Source organism: Mesocricetus auratus, unplaced genomic scaffold (genome assembly GCF_017639785.1).
Source record: "Mesocricetus auratus isolate SY011 unplaced genomic scaffold, BCM_Maur_2.0 Super-Scaffold_100008, whole genome shotgun sequence".
Lineage (NCBI taxonomy): Eukaryota > Metazoa > Chordata > Mammalia > Rodentia > Cricetidae > Mesocricetus > Mesocricetus auratus.
In genome coordinates, this window is record NW_024429192.1 from 77,379,755 (window position 1) to 77,401,324 (window position 21,570).

Below are 21,570 nucleotides of genomic sequence, written 5' to 3' on the forward strand. Positions count from 1 at the left end.
GGGATACACAGCGGGAGGAGGGCTCAGGATGCTGTTAGAAACCCTGGGCCTTGGTGCCATCATCCACCTGGTGCAATGAGGAAACAGGAAGCCAAGATGGGGCAGGAGCTCCCATCTGCCTGGACCAGGCTTTGTGCCCTAGGGCTGAAAGCAGCCAGCCTATGTCCTATGAGGGAGGGACAGCAGTTCAGCTCTCTGGGACTGGCCCCATCACCTCTAGCTCTGAGTGCAGCGATGAGCCCAGAGTCTGTGAATGGTGATTCCTTGGGCCCTGCAACAGGCTCAGGGTTCGACTCAGAGGAGAACAGACAGAGACTGCCTGTGGGACCAGGCCTCCCTTGCTGGCGGGTCAGAAGGTAGCGACGCCCCCCTCTGCGCTCCCCACACTGTGGTGGCTGGGGACAACCCCCGCACTGGGATTGGACGCCAGAGAGCCAGGCGGAGCGGGCGGGGACCCCAGAAGCCCAGGCTCCCCGCGTCCTGCACGCAGACGCTGTTTGCCCAGCCAAGGGAAACCAGTGCCAGTGCCGGGCCCACTGCTGGCGGCCAGCGCGGAGGAGGAGGCGGCGGCGGAGGCGGTGGCGGCGCCAGCGCGGGCCAGCACAGGGTGGCCACAATGTTTGACAGCTCACAGTACCCATATAACTGCTTCAATGATGACGCCGACGACTACCCTGCCGGCAGCTCCGACGAGGAAAAACGGCTCACGAGGCCAGCATACAGGTGACCCCGGGGCAGGTGACAGGGCCCACAGAAGCGGTAGAGGGCTGGGTCGTCTGGACCTGACCCGGACTAGGGAGAGGTGGGATTCCTTCCTTCTGCGGGTCTTTGAGGAAGGACACACGTTCCAGTACACTGTGGAGATAGCCAGTGGGGGGGTCCACCAAGAGGGGAGCAGGTTAGTGGGGATAGAAGTAGGGAGCAGCAAGGAGATTATGCAGTTTCTTCTGCACCCCAACGCTCCGCGGGAGTCCTGGGGAGCTGAAAGGGATTCATTTCATCAGGCCACTGGCAGTTTTAAAAGGTCCTGCGGGGTCTAGAAGGTATTGGAGACTCCAGAAGGCTTCGGGGGTTCCAGGTGGTCTCAGTGTCCAGAGAGTCTTGGGGGTCCCAAGCGGGTTTGGGTGGCTTCAGAAGGTAAAAGGTTTTACAGAAGGAAGGGGTGCTTCAGAGTGTCCGGGAAACTAACGGATCTTAGAGGGCTTCAGAGGTTCGGTAGAGGCTTGGGCTAGCTGCAGAGCTCTGGCAGGTCCTTGGAGCCCAGTGGATGGGGGCGTGGGGCAGTGTCAATCTGGTCTCAAGGAGTCCAACCAGCCCCAGGGCAGGACTGAGTTCACCAGCGCTTCTGCGGTTTCAGCACCACCCCTCCTGATGCAGCCCCTCTGTCTGGCACCCCTATCGCAGCTACATCGCGCTGATCGCCATGGCCATCCAGCAGAGCCCCGCGGGACGCGTGACCCTGTCTGGCATCTACGACTTCATCATGCGCAAGTTCCCCTATTACCGCGCCAACCAGCGCGCCTGGCAGAACTCCATCCGCCACAACCTGTCGCTCAACAGCTGCTTCGTTAAGGTGAGCCCCTCCCCCGCCCACGGCTCTCACTGGACCCTCAGGTGTCCCCAGTCATCCTTGGTGGGGGGAGGAGTGTCACCTCCTGCAGAGGGACAAATTCCTTGCTAGCATACACCCGAGGGGACCCGCGACACACTTGCCAGAGGGGCTTCCTGCCCCGGGCTTGGGGACGCTAGCTGAGCCCCACACTCCCGCAGGTTCCACGGACCGAGGGCCACGATAAGGGCAAAGGCAACTACTGGACGTTCGCGGGCGGTTGCGAGTCCCTCCTGGACCTTTTCGAGAATGGCAACTTCCGTCGGCGACGCAGGCGACGTGGCCCCAAGCGCGAGGGCCCCCCGGGTCCCCTCGAGCCAACAGAGCGCAGGTCCCCGGGCCCCGACAGCGCACAAGCTCCAGACCGCGGGGCTCAGGCCAGCCCTGCCACACACAGAGACATCAAATTCAGCATCGACTATATCCTGTCTTCCCCGGACCCTTTCCCGGCGCTCAGGTCACACTGTCACTCCCAGGAAGCCAGGTATCCAGCTCTGGAAACCCAGCAAATGAGTTTCCATTTTTGGGCAACATAAGGTAGCCTCTGGAGCTCTGTGGCCAGTTGAGGACTTGGGCCCTGATCCTCCCCTGAAGGCAGGACTTGAACCGGGCATCTTGAATCAAGAACCCTGGATGTTGCCACATCTGCATACTTCGTCCCAGACAGCCCCGGGGACTCAGCTCTCCATTTGGAGGGAAGATCTGGAGACCTTCTAAAAGGTATTTATGGTGGTGATGTGAATAAAAACAGTTCTCTCACAGGAAAACCTGGCTCGGATTCAGCTCCACTCCAAGATTCGCTGTGGGACTCACTGAACCTCACCACACAAAGCTGTAAAACCACCAGAGACTCCCTGGAATCAGGTAGTATTTTGTTTTTAGTCATGTGACAAGTGGCTTTGTAGACACCCCCATTCCAAAGTTAAAGTGCGCTCAGTAACTCACTCATGAAGCTGGCTAAGGCCTTCCCAGTAAAAATAATGAGGTTTAAAACAGCAAAGACAGATGTTAATCTGCCCTGTGTCTATTACTTACCCCAAGGCTTACAATGATGTCAAGCATAATCAGAAGTGTCCTGTGTTCTCAGAAGAAACATACCTCCCTGCCTAGGCATGAGGACACAGGCCTGTCATCCCAACATTTAGGAGGCTGGGGCAGGAGGATTACAAGTTCAAGGCCCACCTGGGCAATATCAGTGAGGTCTTGCCTCAAAATAAAAAGATAACAAAAAACTTGAAGTGTAAGTGTAATTTCTATGCAGGGAAGAGAGGAAGAAAGGAGGGGAAGTGGAGAGGGAAAGGAACTTTATCCTGGCTCTACTCAGTCCTACCAGTTTCCTTGCGTGCAGGGACCCAGCAGGGAATGGTACCACCGAACTGCACAGTGCAGTGCTTAAGACCGGAGTGGAGGTGTACTCCATTTGAAATGTAAATGATTGTATTACCATTGAGATGGGCAGTTTAAAAACCACAATTAGGCACAGTGAAGCTATATACCCACCATTCCCATCTTTCACCATCCTGCTTTTTTTCGCTGCATTAACTGTTTGCTGTGACTTAATTTGAACGTTAGCAATCTCAGTGACTATTTCCTTGAATGACAAAGTCACTCCCCAGCCAGACTGACTGTCTCGATTGAGAATTACAGTCCTGGCTTGGTTTAGAGACAGGCTTCGGGTAAAGAAAGGTGGGCAGAGGCAGGATGGAGTCACAGGAGAGATCTCTTAGGCCTAGCTACCCTTCAACCTGATGGAGTAATTGATCCCTTTGTTTCCACGCCTGTTCCATAGGGCCCTTACTGGCCTGGGAAAATAGAAGGGGTTCTGGGGCCCTGCTGTGGGTCTCCTTTAAGGAGTTAGCTTGGCCTCTGTCCTGCTGAACACAGCCTCTGCCTAGAAACTATTCCCCAGCCCAGTCCAGCAAGAGGAGAGGGAGCCCTCCTGCAAAGCCCTTTCCAAAGATGCAGCTCCCTGGGCCCTTTGCAACACCCCCTGTGGCTTTCCAGAACTCTGCGGCTGCCATTGACATGTCCAGCATGCCTGTGGGCTCTGCCATGTTATGGCCAGGCATGACATGGCACCCAGACCTGTGCCTGCTCCTCGCAGGCCCTCTCCTCTGTCCTGGCTTGTCTGTTCTGTCAAGGTCATCTTTGTGAGTTTGCACGTGCCTATGCACTTGCACTCGTGTGTGTGTGTGTGTGTGTGTGTGTGTGTGTGTGTACATGTTCGCTATTGTTGTGCTCCTGTCTATGTCCTTGTTTTGTATATCCGTCCATCAGGCATGCTAAAAGCATTGATTCGAGATTGCTTATGACACAGATGGTACACATCTCAGAGGTGGTTCCGACAGTGTCTGAAGATACACTTTTTTTCTCTGCTACCAACTGAGCAAATAAAAGTTGTTTCATCTTTTGGATGCCTGCTTGCTTCTGACAGTTTGTTCTAGTTAGCAAAGTCTAATTTGAAAGCAGAAAGCCCCTTGCCCTGAGCAAGACAGAGGGGCTTAGGGAGACTCAGTCCCTCTGCACAGGGGTTCACTGCCAAACACCATCTCCACAGCCACGGATGGCAAAGGTGAGGACGGTACCAGGTGAGGCTGGTGTGCCTTGAGGTTTGGTGGTCACTTTGCAGAGGCTATCAGTCATGTTCTTAGAAGCAAAGGGACATTTCCAGTTTGCCAGCGTATGCTATCCCAGGACGTCAGGAGTGAGTGGCATTTAATACCGATAACATAACAGGGGTGAGGGCTGGCCGTGACCTATTCAAATGTCGCTGCCACCATGCAGACTCGCCCAACGTGATTATAATTAAATACTTTATGCCGCTCTTGCAAATCCACAGATTGATCATCGATACGTACATTACCAGCGCATTACCCCGAGCAGATGTCTGCCACGCGCGTGTCACGGATCAGTAGGTTTCCATTAACAAAGTTGGGAGGTGCTGCCAAGTACAAGCTCCAGGGGAGGGGAGGGATGTATGGGAGTTAGCATGGTCCCAACCAAAGTTCCTGGGCTGATCTGCAAATGTCTGTAGCCCCTGAAGAAAGTGGAGAGAGCACAGGCAGCTTCAGAGAGCAGAACACCTAATCCAGACTGTAGTTCTCCATGTGGGATCCAGTAGGAGGCCCAGGAACCTCCCTAGCTGGCAGTGAATGAGAGTCGTTTCCCACAGCAAGTCAGAATGTACCTTTGGGTTCCCCTGCCCACCAGGTGCAGCCTGCCTCCTGGAAGCTATTGACTAGTCGATGTAGCAAACACTCCACGCTACGATAGCCACCACCATGGCCTACAGAAGCACAGGACACTGCCAACAGCTGAGACCCTGAGAAAAGGGATGCTTTTGGGAGCCCAGCCAGGCTGGAAAGATGGAGGCTTGTGGAGCAGATCAGATAACAAATGTGGCTACAGGGAGGGTTAGGAACAGATCCCGGCTTGGCCCGGGCACCATGCTTACCACAGACTGGCCCTTCTTTAACCTTGGGATGACTCCTCCTGCACTGACACCAGATCTTTCCCCCTTACACTCTGGCTTCAATCGTTCGACATCCACCCTTTTCTGCACTGCTGGTACCCAGGATTGAGAAGGAGGCTGGGAAGGACTGCATCTTGGGCTGAGGACTGAGTGGCCTCCCCGTTGCACTTTTGGGCACCTCACGTCCTTGAAGCCACTTCCCACTCCTCACATAGGCTAGCTTGCAGTGTTCCCAGGGCATCTGGGGCAGACAGAGAGACAAGAGTGGAATGGTCTGCAGTGACCTCCTGTTCTCGGTCTCCCCGCTTCACCCTGCCTCAGTTTCCTCACCAAAGCCAGGTTCTCTCTCCATCTCCTGAGTTATGATGTTACAAGGAAACCCCACCCCCAGACCTGGGCTGTGAGGTCAAGCCTAGAGTGTGCTCATCTCAAAGCCTGAGGGTCTCAGCACAAGCATGCTAAGCTTAGAACACAGGCTGGAAAGCTGTTTCTCTCAAAAGTGTAAAAATGAAGATAGGTATCATGGGACCCATGGCAATCCTGTGTCCCTTCCAATGTCAGGTCCATCTTGTCTGACTCCCGCCATCCTGAATGCATGCCCCACCCCCCTCTACTAGTCATTGTCTCTACCTAGACAGTTTCCTGATGGCCTTGCATGTTCTGTTGAAATCTGCTAGTCTGCCCCATATAGAGTGTTTACTGACTCGAATCTGAGAAGTCAACTTCTATAGCTTGGGATTCTGGCCTTTGAGCAGATGTTGGGGTACAATCCCAGGGCAGCTGATCTGTGTCTCCTACATTGTGAGAGCCATCAAAGGTCTCATGGGAAGCAGAGAAGGCAGTGGCTGGACTGGAGAGAGGCTGCAGGTGTCCCTTCTTATCAGGCTGAGGACCTGTAAGAAAGCTGCTGCAGAGCAAAGACATCTATCTGCCCAGGTTCACGGTGACAGAGCCACCCCTGGAATGGGAATGCTGGGCAGCTAGCTGCCCCTTGCAGCACTGGGTACTGCATCCAGCACACAGGTTGGGGGGAAGAGCAATGAGGGGGCATCAACCATCCACAGGAGCCTGGAAACCCAGCAACAGGGTTGAGGGACAGGCAGACAGGTCTCCAAATCACAGATCCAACACCCACATTTTCTCTCTGCCTGGAACTTCTCTGAGAGTCTCTCCTTGAGGGTATAGTAAACTGGAGTTAGAAATACTGTCTACTGAGCTGAGAAATGGCTCTGAGGCTAAGAGCCTGCAGTTTTTCTAGAGGACCTGAGCTCCCAGCACCTATATCACAACTGCCTGTAACTCCAGTTCCAGAGGACCCCATACCTTCCTCTGGCCTCCATGGGCACTCAGACTTGTACCCATATCCACACTCAGATGAACATGCATTTGCATAATTAAAATTAAACCTGTGGCTGTGCTTGATGGTGCACACCTTTAATCCCAGCACTTGGGAGGCAGAGGCAGGTGGATCTCAGGGAGTTCCAGGCCAACATGGTCTACACAGTGAGTTCCAGGCTAACCAGGGCTACATAGTAAAATCTTACCTCAAAAACAAAACAAAAACCTATTGAGATGCTCAGTGGCTAAAGGTGCTTGCTACTAAGCCTGGCTACCTGCGTTTTGTCCCCAGAAACCACACAATGGAAGGAAAACATCAATTCCTAAACATTGTCCCTTGACTTCCATGCACTCTGTGACATCTATATACCCCCACAATTTACCTAAATATGCATGAGCACACAAAATAAATAAATGTAATACTTTTTAAGTAGACTATCTACTAACTGAAGTACTGTTCCAGGGATAAGGTGACCTATAACAGCCCAGCATCCTCACTGTGGCCCAGCTGCTGAGTTGCTGATGTTGGGAGTCCCTTCTAATGGGACATCACCAATGCCCACCCTCTCTGGGGGAGTTACATAAAAAGAATAGAAAGGATGGAAGGGAGGGAGGGGGAGAGGGGAGAGGGATGGAGGAAGGAAGGAAGGAAGGAAGGAAGGAAGAAAGGGGAAAGTACATGGCCTGTGACCTGTGATGTAATTATTTTCATTGTTGTCCAATCTGTGAACAGTTACAAAACTGAATTTCCATTTTCATTCTGTACAAAATGCCAGTCACATCCTGGGCAAAAAGTGCCTAGTCCTCACGCTCCACTGTGCAGAAGGGACAATCCCCAAACCAGTGCGGAGCTCATGAGACCCGACAGAAATTAACAGGATCTTGTATGCACCAGTACAATTACATTCAGGCCAGCTTTAGGCGACTTCAAACCCAGGTTCCAAATAAGATGTGCGTTCACTGAACTGAAACACGGGGTATTAGATTTATAATAAACACACAGAGAGGTCACATGGCACTGCCATTTCTCAAGAGGAAAGGAAATTGAATGGGAATGGCAGGACTTTGTTCAGCTTGGCCCTGAGCTCTGTGTTGAATCCAGGTGGCAAAGAGGAATCATTGGCCAAGGGTGACCCAGCTTGGAGCACCTGCATTGCCCTGGATTCTGCCACTGGAGCTCTCTGTGTAGTCTAGTCTGGCTTCTCATTTGAGGCAATCTCGTCTCAGCCTCCAGAGGATTGATATATTACCTTTAGGCTTACATTTGCTTCTGAGACAGAGGTAGTTTTGAACTTGGGACCTTCCTGTCTTGACCTCCCAAATGCTGGCAGTACAGGTGTGCACCACTTCAGACTCTTTGTGTGTCCCCCTGTGCCTACCTGCGCTCAAAATGGAACCCAGAGCATTGCACCTGCTTGGCAAGTATTGTGCCACTGAGCTGAGCCCCCAGCTCCCAGACTCTCTCTCTGTAGGTGTTGATGGAGATGTACCCACTCTGATCCAGGGAACAAGGAATGTGCTACAGTATTTTGGAGGCCACATATACCATTATCTTCTAATCCCTGGGCTGGTGGGAAGGGCCCTATGAAAGGCTACTCTACCTTCCAGGACACATCAGCACCAAGGCCTCCCCCTCTTACAAATCTCTGGTGTAGAAGTGAATGAGAGTGACAGGAAGGCCTGGCTAGCTTTGCTTCCATGACAGAAAGTTGGGTGGGCAAGCTAGCTCTTTTGTGGTCAGGGTGACCTCTGAACTTGGGAGGCAGGGGCAGTGGCTGGGGCTCTGTACACACCAGGAAATAGCTGAGCCCTGAGTAGAGGACACAGCTGGAGGAAGAGCTGGACACTGGGTACGGAGGTCACTGCAGGACCCTGAGAGTTCCAGCAAGACGGCCAGAAGGCCTTGTTAGCCTCTGCGTCTCTGGAAGGTTTGTGAAACAACAAAAGCCAGCCTTCAGGCAGCATCAGTCAGGGGGAGATGGGGCCGGGAGCGTTCTCCAGCGCAAAGGACCCTAGTGTGAGGTGCAAAGAGTGTCCTCACCTAGCACCCTGAATGAATGGTCTCCTCAGACAGGCGAATTGAGGATCACAGTAAGCAGTCAGACCTCCATCTTCCCAGCCTAGCTACATCCGAGTGGAAGAAAGAGATCTGAGTTCTCTCCCACCCAGGCCAACACCTGCACTTGTCCCCAGCCAGCAAGTGTTTTCTGGGCTCTGCATGTACAGTTGGAGTTCAAGGGCAGGACACTCGGGTATGCACACGGGGTGCAGATTCATGTACCTGTGCACTGACACAATCATGCAGGTCCACACACTTGGACACACACACGAGTGGAAATGGATACGCCTGTGTGGACACACATGTGAAGGCATGTACACCAGGGCACACAGAAGCATACAGCTATGCTCTGCCCTGCCCCAGGCCACAGAGGCCTGGGCTGAGAAGGATGTGTCCCTGTGCTTAAGAGCCATGGGGGTGTTTATGAGGCCAAGCAGAAGAGGAAGGCATTACAAGAAGGGATTACATGTGTGAGGACAGGAGGTGTGACAGCATACAACTACACACACACACAGCAAAAACATGCACATCACACACCTATACCTATGTACACCACACACACACACACACACACACGTGTGCATGCCACACATATGAGCACATACCAGAGCAAGCATATGGTGTTTGAAATATGCATGGCAGAGCAAGGATGCCAGCCTGGCCTGAGCACTCGGGAGATGGCGTCTGGTCCAGGGTAGGCTGCTGGCTCTCTCTGACCTGCTGCTGTCACGCCTCCTGTCCTCACACATGCAATCCCTTGTTGTAATGCCTTCCTCCTCTGCTTGGCCTCATAAACACCCCTGTGGCTCTTAAGTGAAGGGACACATCCTTCTCAGTCCAGGCCTCTGTGGCCTCAGGCAGGGCAGAGCTTCCAGCCCAGACCAGGCAGTGAAGAGCAACTGTAGGGAGCAGGGTACTTCATTGTCTCCAGAGGTATGGAGATTTGCCCAAGGACTTGTAGATCCAGGCAAGCAATTCACATTGGCTCCAGGATTCCTGCCACCACCCACCCAGGTCACAGGGGACACAGGCTAACAGAAGAGCAGGAGTCACCCCAGGAACAAACTGACCCAGACTCCACATCCTTGCCATCCGGACTTCCTGGACCTAGGTCTGTTCCAGCACTGGGTAGGTGCTGGAACGTGCTTCCCCTCAAAAACCCTGGGCTCACAGATGTGGGTCAGTGTTTCCAGACATGAAGGCAGAACAAACCACATGTGTCCAGAGCTTCTGAGACGTCTGGAATGATTTCTCAGTTTTCTGTTTAGATAAACTGACTGGGACAGATGTTGGCCAAGAATCTGCAGGCTCCCACTGTCCCATCAACTCACAGAAGTTGAAAGTCCCCTTGAGGTACAGATTGACCCAAGCCACATCAGGAGAGCAGACCTAAGGCTGTGTCAAAGCCCAGGCAGCTCCAGGCTAGAGTAGGAGCCATGCTAGACCCTGTGAGTGGCCCCTTAGCTGCCTAGCGGAAGCCATCTTTGCCCCAGCTTCCTGTCCTTGCCACCCTAGCTCCCATCAGAATAAGGAATCCCATCAGATCCCATCATCAGAATAAGGAATCCCATCAGCTCCCATCAGAATAAGGAATCCCATCAGATCCCATCATCAGAATAAGGAATCCCATCAGCTCCCATCAGAATAAGGAATCCCATCAGCTCCCATCAGAATAAGGAATCCCATCAGCTCCCACAAACCTCAACCCCCTAAATATGTCCTCAGACTTTGAAGCACATGGACGTTTCAGCTCTCACTCTGACTCTGAGACAAAAGGGAGATAGACCTGTCCCCACTCTGCTGGTGAGGTCTGTCCAGGGTAGACCAGCTGGCCGGCCAGCCACTGGGGTGGGCACACCAACTTCCTAGGCCCTCTGCCCACTCTGCAGGTGGAAGATCCGGTTTCAGTTGTCTCTTGGTCATGTCCCCCATCTCTCCTGGATGCTTTGCTCAGTAGACATCCGCTCAGTGACCTCAAAGGACATTTCATTTTGGCACTTTTGTGTCTAGGCCTCTTTCCCCAGAACAGAGGGGTCTGGGTGCCAGGGCCAGTGGCACAGTCCCCATTCCTGGGGTATTCACTCCTGTAATCCACTGTTCTGAATTACATGTAAGGAGGGTCTGCTTTGGCCACAAGACTAAAGTCAAATGTCACATAACTTTGCCATCCTCTGTGACAACCTACCCAGGCCAGCCCCCATCCTGGCACATGACCACCCTGATTGATCTGTCATTCTGTCATGTCCCCACCCCTGTGCACAAGGGATTGCACACACACACACACACACACACACACACACACATGCAGATTGACTTAAAGGTGATCAGGTGATTTGATAGTCACATAACCCCAAAGCAGCAGACTAGACCCCAGCCCCAGGGCTTCTACTGTAAGGACAGGGAAAGAGGCTTTCCTGCTGGGTAGACTGGGGTCTGGCTGAGGCTACACAGGGAAAGCCTGCCAGAAAATGAACAGCATGGGAATAGATGCTAGATGGGGTGATGGAAATACCCTAATCCAGTCATGCCAACACTAGAGTACTCTCCAGCTATCTGTCCCGTAGTCATTTTCTACTGTGTTTATGGCAAGTGACTGGACTCTGACACCTCCAGCTGAAGGAGTCCCTTGGAGTTCCTTAGGTCCAAGAAGTTTTATACAAGTCTAGGTATATAAAATATAAAATAGACACAAAATTACATAAAATAGACACAAAATTAAAATTTATGGATAATGAATCATAGGTAACTTTATTCTCAAACAATTCTTTGGTATATATATCATTTACCTCTTGCTGAAGATTAAAGTAAATTTGCATACTAACGAAATAAATGTGGTTTTGGTTTTTGGGGTTTTTTTTAGTTTAATTTGGTTTGGTTTAGCTTTTGGAGACCAGGTTTCTCTGTGTAACCCTGGTGTCCTAAAACCCATTCTGTAGACCAGGCTGGCCTTGAGCCCAGAGATGGGCCTGCCTCTGCCTCCTGGGTACTGGGATTAATTTAAAGGAGTGTGCCACCGTACCCAACTATGTTTATTTTTACATAAAATCTTGAGGGAATATTTGACACTTCAAGATACAGAAGTGACCTTAACATTCTCAGAGTTAGTCAATATTTTGATTTTAGAATCATCTGTGCTGAGGACAGTATGTCACACATGTATAAAGCACAAGGGGGCAGATGTGTGTTGAAGGACATTCCAGAAATTGATGCAGAGTCTGTCTTAACCCCAAGCCAAAATTCTTTGAATGGATTTGTTTTTAGGTGAGACTCAAGTCAAAAACTCAAATGGGAGTTTTAAAAATCAAATATGCTAATACAAACTAATCAAAAGATACGCTAATTTGATACTTGCACCAGAGGAATGATGGAAGGGAAACATTAAAAATCTCTTCTGAGCCGGATATTGGTGGCACACACCTTTAATGCCAGTACTCAGAGGCAGAGGCAGGAGGCTCTCTGCCTGCCCAGGTTCCATTTCCAATACCCACATGGTGGGTGACAGCTATCCTTAACCCCACTTCCAGGGGATGCAACAGGCATGTATGTGATACGCAGACGCATGCAGGCAAAATAATTGATACACACACAATAGAATGAAGACATTCAAGAATTAAAGGGAAGTCTAGCACTCACACCGGCTGTTTCAGGCTGTGTTCATTACATTGTGTGGCATGACGGTGTGTGGTGCAGAGGGCATGCGCTGTGTGCTCAGAGCCGAAAGGCTGCAGTGACTGCAGTGACATCCCTCCACACAACAGGGGCAGGAGCCGTCAGATGCTCTGAGGTTCCCAATGGGTCACTATACAGTGGCTATCCAAAATCTTCCTTGTTACCAAAGGACACCCTCACCCCATATTATTTACACAACTGCATATGGAGTCACAGCCCACAGTTTTCGAATTGGGGATATTATGCCAAAGTTTCAGTGTTTGTCAGGGAAATGTCTTCAACGGAGGACTTATGGCTCATACTGAAGATTCAGGAGAAGGTGGCATTGGAAGCGAGGCCTACAGGCCATGGAGTTAGATTCCCCTGGAATAGCACCGTGTGGACCCATCTTTGGGTGCCAGGGTATGCCTCTCACAAGCTTCTCACGCACAACTCAGTTTGGGGACCATGTCCCTGGCTTCTCTGCTTATAGAAATAGTTGTGACAGGGTGTGACCTTCGTGGAGACCTGGACTCTGGCACCTGCCACTACTTGGGTCTATTCGGCTGCATGTGCCCACACAGGCAGGGCTGAGGGTTCACGTCTGACTGGGTGTGGCAAGCGCGGGTGAATGATGACGGGTGTGACATCTGTGGGGCACCGCTGTGGGGACGTCAGACATGGGGGGGCGGTCTTGGGAACCCCAACTATGGCTTTGGATTATAGAGTTGTGATCCTCTGTCCATTGGCTTTCCAGCGGCTGATACGCCCCCAAAGAGGGAGTGTCTTCAGTCTCCTTCAGTCCAAGACATAAGCTCAAGGCAGTAGTTCTCAAACTGTGGGGTCACAACCCCTTTGGGAGTCACCTATCAGATATCCTGCATATGGGATATTTACATTACAGTTCATAACAGTATCAAGATTACAATTATGATGCAGCAATGAAAATAGTTGTATGTTGGGGTCACCACAACACGAGAAACTGTGTTAAAGGGTCACAGCGTTAGGAAGGTTGACAGCCTCTGGCTTAAGGAACGCAAGAATCTACAGCACCAGTACCTCCCAGGGGCACCGTCCCCAGTACTTGGCTTCACACTTCCCCTTGCTGGCCTGAGTCACCCGTGAGTTCCTGTCCTTGAGGCTCCTCTCAGGAGAGGTGCTGTAGGAGCGCAAGGGAGGGCCTGGAGCTGCTACCCCGCTTGGCTGACAGCCATCAGCGCTGGGCGCTCGCTGTAAAGGTTAATACATAAATCACAGGGAAATGTCAGGCAGCTTTTAACACTGATTGAGATGTAATTTGGGGTGGGGGCTGTGCGAAGGGCTCACCCACATGGATCCGGAGCAGGCTGCAAAAGAAATTATCGTCTGTACATGTATGGTCCATAATCACATCAGAATGGACGGTCCTCCTCTCTGCACTGAGCTGCTCTGTGCATGCCAGTGATGGGTTTATGGGGGGATGCTGGGTCTGGAGTCGTTTGGTGCTGACAGGCACAGCATCTGGATCCCAGAGAACTTTCCGAGTACCCTGAGGAGAACAGCTGGTCCACAGGCATCCTTGAGGCTGAGCTCAGCTCACACGACAGGGCAGTCCCAGGCCACAAGAGGCTTGGCCAAGACAAGCCCTCAGACACAGCCCCCTGCCTGGGTCACAGCAGGGGCTCCACAAGAGGCCAGGATCTCTCTCCACATAGGCAGACAATGAATGCTACTTCCATCTGAGCAGGCCCACCAGGATTTAGGAGCAGGCCTTTCCTTATGACGAGCATACCTTTTGCATTGACCCTCATGAGACTGTGCACACGGCACATGGGTGTTCAATATGTCAATGGGTGCTCATATGAATGTGGGAGTTGGCAGGATGGCTCATTGGGTAAAGCATTTGCCACACAACCACAAGGAGCTGCATGCAATCCCCAGAATCCCCCCAAACCCTGGCATGGTGGTACATGTCTGTAATCCTAGCGCTGGGCAAGTGGAGATAAGAGGATCCTGGGCTCACTGGCCAGCTAGTCTAGCCCAACTAATGAGCTCCAGGTTCAGTGAGAAACTCAAAGTAAGGTGGAGGGGCCAGAGAGATGGTTCAGTGGTTAAGAGCACTGGCTGCTCTTCCAGAGAACCTGGGTTTATTCTCAGCATCCAAATGGTGGCTCACAGTAGTCTGTAATTCAAGTTCCAGGGGATCTGATGCTCTCTTCTGGCTTCCTCCAGCACTGCACACAGGCAATGCACATACAAACATACAAGGAAAACAACCACACACATAAAACGAAACAAAGAAAACAAAGCAAGTCGGAGATAGACACAGGAAGATGACTGCCTTGACCTCGAGGCCACCACTAACATGTGCATGTGTGCACATAAGACTGCAGTAATCCCACAGGAAGGGCACCTACCCAATCATGACATCACACCACTAAGACTTCTTTGACTACTGAATATGTAAATTAAGGACTGAAGAATTGTCACCATGCTTGACCAATTCTTTGTTTAAAATCATTCTGCATTGTTTAGCAGCAAGCAGATAAATGTGGCCGCATCTTTTCTTCCCCTCCAGAGCCCTGACTACACCTGCTCATCCTGAGCTTCCCAAGGTCAGCATTCCCTCTGGGTCCTCTGTCACTTCCAGAGCTACTGGGTAGGATGCCTCCCCTCCCCCGACTAGCTCTAAGATTCAGCTCAAAGGCCACCTCCTCCAGGAAGCTGCCCAAACTGACCTTTCTTTGCGTCCCCATTCCTCCCATCTTGGCCACAGCTGCTCTCTGACACTCAAGATGAAAGGGTCCAGCCATTCCTTCTCGGTACTCGGGCCAACCAGCTCTGCCCACCTCTCTTCACTATGGGAGCTATTTGTCACCTTAACTTTTAATCAGAGAAACTCCAAGAAACAATGGCTGTCCAACTGGAAGACGAATGCCCTTGGGGCTGAGGATATGACTTGTTGGTAAGGTGTTTGCCTGACATTCAAGAAGCCATGGCAGAACTACATAGTCAATTCTAGTGGTGCACACATGTCATCATAGCACTCAGGAGGTAGAGGCAAGAAGAGCCCAAGTTCAAGGTCATCCTCAGCTACAAAGTGAGTTCAAGGACAGCTACATGAGGCCTTGTCCCTAACACACACACACACACACACACACACACACACACGGGTGTTAAATGTTGCTTATATGAAATATATTTTAACTATAAGGACACAAAAATGCTAAAATAAAAAGACAGGAAATCATACCGTGCAAGACATAATAAACAGGCAGCTAGAGCAATTGCATTATCTATTTGATACAGACTGTGATGTAATGGTTTTTGTCAACTGGACACAAACTATAGTCATCTGGGAAGAGGGATCTCATTTGAGAGCTTGCTTCCACCAGGTTGGCCTGTAGACAGGTCTGTGGGGCATTAATGATAAATGATTGACGTGGGAGGGCCCAGCCCTCTGTGGGCCACCTTTGCACAGGACGTACTGAGCTGAGGAAGAAAGCAGTCTGAGTCAGTCGGCGGTGGTGCATGTCTTTAATCCCAGCACTCAGGAGGCAGAGGCAGGTGGATCTCTGAGTTCTAGGCTTGTCTACAGAGTGAGTTCCAGGACTAAACAGAGAAACCCTGTCTTGAAAAGAAAAAAAGGAAAGCAAAGAAAGAAATGCAAGCTGAACAGCCCTAGGAGCAAGCCAGCAATCAGCGCTCCTTCATGCTTCTGCATCAGCTTCTGCCTCCAGGTTCCTGCCCCTGCTTCCCTCAATAATCAACTGTCATCAGGACACATATACCAAATAAACACTTTCCTTCTCAAAGTTGCCTCTGCCTCCTGAGTGGTGGGATTAAAGGCATGCACCACCACCACCTAGCCTCTTTCTTCTTTTTTCCTTTTGGTTATTTATTTACTTATTTACTTACTTACTTATTTATTTTGAGGGTTTTTTGTTTTTTGTTTGTTTGTTTTTGAGACAGGGTTTCTCTGTGTAATCCTGGCTGTCCTGGAACTCACTCTGTAGACCAGGCTTGTCTTGAACTCACAGAGATCCGCCTGTTTCTGCCTCCAGAGTGCTGGGATTAAAGGCATGCACCACTACCACTACCTGGCCTCTCTCCCTTTCTGTTAAGGAGGGTTCTCAGAGATCAAATTCAGGTCCTTATGCTTGTGCAGAAAGCATTTTACCCACAGTGCTGGCTACTTTTATGTCAACTTGACACGAGCTACTTGTTTTTAGTATGGTGTTTCCTCACAGCAATAGCAACTCTATCTAAGACACCCACTGAGCCATCTGTCCTCCCCAACCTTAAAATGAGGTTTTAATTGGCTTCTCAACTAGAGAATGGGCAGATGAGAGAGGAGATGGAACAGCACTGGTGACTGATTGTCATAAAACCTGAGGTACTAAGACCCAGAGCCAGGATTTCTTCTAATTTACAGAGAACATTACAATACTGACCATATGTTAGGCCATAGAAAGCCTCTAGACACTTCAAAAGATTGCTGTCTAGGCATATTCTCTAAATACAATAGAACTAATCTCAAAATGAACAACTGCCATCTGACTGAAAAATATAAGCTTCATTACCATTAATCCATGATCCAAAGAAGAAATCAAAGTAGTTTTTTCCTGAAAGATACTGAAGACACAATGTAGCACAATTTGTGGGGGTGTAGCCAAAGCAGTACCTAGAGGCAAATTTATAGCCTTCACCAAATTTGGTTAGATAATGCTGGATGGTAGTGGTGCACACCTTTAATCCCAGTACTTGGGAGGCAGAGACAGACAGATCTCTGTGAGTCTGAGGCCAACCTGGTCTACAGAGGGAGTTCCAGGACTTCCAGGGCTGTTTCATAGAAAAACTGTCTCAAAAAAAACTTGAAAAAATGATTTATGCTTTGGTTTGAACTTGAGATATTCTCCAAACTCTTGTGTTGAAGCTTGGTCTCCAATGCTGCATTGTTCAGAGGGAGCCCTTGAGCAGGAGATTGGATCATGAGGGATATGACTTCATTGACAGGTTCATATAAATCAGTGGTGCATAATTTGATGAGGCATTGGAAGATGGTGGAAACACAAGTTGGGGCCAGGCATGGCAGCTATTATCTGCCGTGCCAGCACTTTGGAAGTGATGAGGGGTATTTCTGTGAGTCCAACTTCAACCCTAGCCTGGACTACATTGTAAGTAAGCACCAGGCTAGTCTGGACTATTCATTAAGATTGTCTCAAAATAGAGAAAGAAAGAAGGGAAGGAAGAGACTGAAAAGGTGGCTTAATCAGTAAAGCAATGGCCAAGCAACAGGAAATCCGAGTTCGGATCCTCAGATGCCACATAAAAGTCTTGTGTGGCACTCGTCTGTAACCTAGCACTAGGGAGGAGGGAGGCAGATGGATCACAGAGCTCACTGCCCAGCAGTATAGCCCAGCAGTGAGCTCCAGGCTCAGTGAGAGATCCTTTCTCAAAAACTAAGATGGAGAGGGACAGAGGATGACATCCAGTACCAACCTCTGACCTCCACACAGGCACACATACCTACATGTGCATGTACACACAAACACACACACACACACACACCTTGAATGTCTTGAACAGTACCGGCAGGTCAGGACTGGATTCAGCTCAGAGCCTGCAGTGCTTGTTGAATTAACATTCTTTTTTTCTCAGGGCAGGACCCAGCTGTGGGAGGTGTTTTCTATGGGAGAGCCTTTCTATGCTGCCTTGAAAGGTATAAAACTCTGAGGCCCATTGCACAGCACCCCATTCTGTGCTGCCATTCTGTGACCAGGCAGACTGCACAGCAGTACACAACGATGGCAGATGTCCTTCTGTATGCTGTGAATATGTATTTCTCTTATTGGTTGATGAATAAATGCTGATTGGCCAGTATCGAGGCAGGAAGTATAGGCGGGGCTACCAGACAAGGAGAATTCTGGGAAGAGAAAAGGCATTGAGCAGTCACCAGAGACAGGCACCATGGAGCTGCCAAAGGAGTAATGTACTGGAGCATTACAGGTAAGCCCAGTCTTGTGGCAATACATAGTTGAATAGAAATGGGTTAATAATTAAGAGAGAGCTAGCCAATAAGAAGCCTGAGCCATTGGCCAAACAGTCTATAATTAATATAAGCCTCTGTGTGTTCATTTGGAGCTAAAGCTGTGGGACCAGCTTCCACAGACATCTTTGAACAATTTAAATGGTCCACAACCAAACCCCCAAAGCAACCACCCAGACTACAGCATGCCTCCCTCATTTTTCTACAGGCAGTCTGTAATTCTGTTTTGCACTGCTCTCCTCCCTAGCTGTCCACTGCACATCCCAGCCTATGTTTACCAAACTCTAATCATTTCTCAAACTCAGTGCTTAGCAGTCAGAGGTGCCAGAAGCAGGCACATCTTGACATTCCCAGAATGCACCCAGCATGCATCCCCAGTTTGGTCTGCCTCATCCCCCACCCCCTAGGAGAATTTAGTAACATTCTGCCTTTGTGAGACCTTCCTGTTCACTGAGCTCTTACAGTGTCCTAGGTCTGGAACCTGCCCAATCTTGGATGAGCTCCCAACCAGCCTGGAGGTTCATCTGACTACACGATCCAGTCAAGGGCACACAAAGAAGCCAAAAGTTATGTCTGTATCTCAGAGCGATGAGAGGCCAAGCTGTGGTCCAAGGCCACCCTATGTGGTCACAGCCCATGCTCTCAGCGCCTCTTTTGAGCCAGGTGGTTGTGGGTGCTGCTGGGAGCCAGTGTCCTCCCTGCTTCAAGTGCAGGCCTAGACCTGAAACCCCAGTTCCAGACTCAGGGAACCCCAGTTACAACAAACAGCAGGAGAACTCAGCAGGGGACTTAGCCCCGTTTCAAGGCAGGAGTTGAGGGCAAGGGCAGGCACCCGTGCCTTAGGGATGGGTGCTGCACTGAGGACTGTGAGAAAGAGAAGGAGCTTGTCCGTGAGATGCCACCCACCCTCACCGTTTCCTACCCCCAAGTTTTCCTCCAGGGTGTTACAGCAGGAAAACAACAACAACAAGCCAAAAAGCAAGGACTGCCGGGAGAATGGCTCTTTCTAGAGACTTCTCAGGCTGCTGCTATTTGTTAAGTATGATCTTCCAGGCCAATCAGCTTCTGTTGGGAGCCTCTGCTTCCTCATCTTCTGACAGGTACAGGCCAAGCTGCAAGTTCCCACCACCACACACAGGACCTGCCACTGCTGCCCCACCCCCACCTTCCCCACTAGGACAGCCTGTGTCACCTGAAAGGGTGAGCCCCAGCACGACCCTACCCCCCCTTCCCCCGGCACACACGCATAGGGGGCTGGGGAGATGGCTTGATTGGTAACTGTTTGCTTTGCAAGCATGAGGACCTGAGTTCAGTTTCCAAAACCTCTGGTTTGGGGTTTTTGTTTGTTTTGTTTTGTTTATTTAAAAAACACTAATGCACACTTTTAATCACAGCACTGGGGAGGAATGGACAAGTGGATCCCTGGGGCTCACTGGTCAGCCAGGCTACCCTAGTCCATGAGTTCCAATCTTGTGAGGAAGAACACTCAAGGTGAGGAAGGACACTTTGGCCTCCGCATGCACATATGTACATGTGTGCATATGTACCTGTGCCCACAAACATGTACTCACCCACATGCAAGCCAAAGTCAATAAAAACAGGCAAAAGGTTTGACTACAAGTTTCTCCAAAGAAGATACACAAATGATTTGCAAGCTCATGAGGACTGTCCAGGTCACTGGTTACTAGGAAATGACTCAAAGCCACCATGAGACATTACCTAGGACATCCTTTAGGACAGCGGTTCTCAACCTGTGGGTCATGACCACAATGGGCGGAAAATGACCCTTTCACAGGGGTTGTATATGAGATACCCTGCATTTCAGATGTTTACAACTGATCACAGTAGTGAAAGTACAGTTACAAAGTAGCAATGAAAATAATTTTATGGTTGGGGGTCACCACCACATGAGCAACTGTATAAAGGGCCACAGCGTTAAGAAGGTTGAGAACCACTGCTGGGGAAGGAGGAAACTGGTCAGGAGGATGGCTCAGTGGGTAAAGGCTCTTGCTGCCAAGGCTGATGATGTGAGTTCGACTCCTGGGACCCACATGATAGAATGGACTTGTCTCCTATGAACGCCAGGGAAAATGCAAGTCCTGCTTTTCCCACAACATAAACAAATGAGCGTAATTGTTTTTTTTTCAGACAGGTTTCTCTGTATAACAGCCCTGGCTGTCCCAGAACTTGCTTTGTAGACCAGGCTGGCCTAGAGCTCACAGAGATCCACCCACCTCTGCCTCCCGAGTGTTGGGATTTAAGGTGTGCACCACCACCTGGTTGAGTGTAACTTTTTAAATAAGCATAACAGTTGGTGAGGTTGTGGAGACATTGAAACCCTCTACACTGCCTTGAAAACTGTATTTGCATTTTCTGAAAACACTAACCCAAATTCGCTGATAACTCAACAATTCTTACCCCTAGGGATACACCCAAAGAACTGAAAACAGGGGCTTTCCCTGCAAGCACGAGGACCTGAATTTAGACAGCCAGAACTCTTGTAAAATCTGGATAAAGTGGCATGTACTTACAATCACTGCTCAGCAGGATGGGAGGTGGAGGCAGGAGGGTACCTGGAAGGTCAAAGAACACATGGAGCTTGAAGGACAGCTAGTGTGGTTTACAGTGGTCCAGGCCAGTGAGACACCCTGTCTTAAACAAACAGTAGAAGATGTTCTAAGGATACCCAGTCTGTACCTTGGCCTCCAAACATGCACTTTATATATACGACCCCACTGCCTCAATTCATACTCTTGCACACCCACAAGAATTGAAAATAGAGAAGCACCATAGTAGTACAAATGTAGGGAATCACTGAGCACCAGGAAAACCAAATGGCACATGACACCACACCTCAGACTGCCTGCCACTCCCTCACGAGACAGAAGTGCTTGGTGAGCCTTGAGGACATCGTGCAGGTGCAAAGGGTTGTGCGCTGTGTAAGCTACGGGATGTGGCCAGAGAGATCAAAGCCTGATCAGGGGCTGGGGAAACTGCTAAAGTGTACGTGTACGTGTACGTGTGTGTGTGTATGTGTGTATGTGTGTGTGTGTGTGTGTGTGTGTGTGTGTGAGTACATGTGGAGGCCAGGGCCAACCTTAGGTGCTGCTCCTCAAGACACTAACCACCTTGGATTTTGAGACAGGATCTCTCACTGCACTTGGCTGACTAAGCAGAGAGCCGCGGAATCTTCCTGTCTCTGCTTCCCTGGAGATGGGATTACAAGCATGTGCTGTCACACAGGTTTTATACAGACACTGGGAACCGAACTCAGGTCCTTGTGCTTGCATGGGAAGCACTTCTCTGACTGAGTCATCATCTCCTTAGCCCCGTAGTTTCTTTTGGAAGCTGTGTGGATGTTCCACAGTGAGGTAGTGGTGATAGTTATGCAACGCTGAGAATGCACCCAACATCAT

The 21,570-nt window shown here is 50.3% G+C and overlaps 1 protein-coding gene across 7 annotated transcripts; it reads left to right on the plus strand.

Annotated features, from left to right (window-relative positions):
• The first annotated feature begins 588 nt into the window (after positions 1–588).
• Foxl3 (forkhead box L3) lies at positions 589–4,023 on the plus strand. Of its 7 annotated transcripts, none has more exons than XM_040750337.1 (5): positions 608–802; positions 1,405–1,573; positions 1,771–2,093; positions 2,361–2,473; positions 2,651–4,023. In XM_040750337.1, exons 1-5 carry the CDS (start codon positions 654–656, stop codon positions 2,659–2,661), a joined length of 765 nt encoding a protein of 254 aa, XP_040606271.1. In that variant the 5' UTR covers positions 608–653; the 3' UTR covers positions 2,662–4,023. The 7 variants fall into 7 exon arrangements, with proteins under 7 accessions (XP_040606272.1, XP_005080097.1, XP_040606270.1 ...); XM_040750340.1 differs by having other exon boundaries at positions 610–802; positions 2,372–2,473; XM_040750338.1 differs by having other exon boundaries at positions 589–723; positions 2,361–4,023.
• The last annotated feature ends 17,547 nt before the right edge of the window (positions 4,024–21,570 follow it).

Excerpts from the sequence above, each read along its gene's own strand:
- Foxl3 (XM_040750336.1), top strand. The coding sequence starts at position 654 with ATGATGACGCCGACGACTACCCTGCCGGCAGCTCCGACGAGGAAAAAC. Across the intron at positions 1,574-1,770 it reads TCAACAGCTGCTTCGTTAAG|GTTCCACGGACCGAGGGCCA; the intron begins GTGAGCCCCTCC and ends ACACTCCCGCAG. Across the intron at positions 2,094-2,360 it reads TGTCACTCCCAGGAAGCCAG|TTCTCTCACAGGAAAACCTG; the intron begins GTATCCAGCTCT and ends GAATAAAAACAG.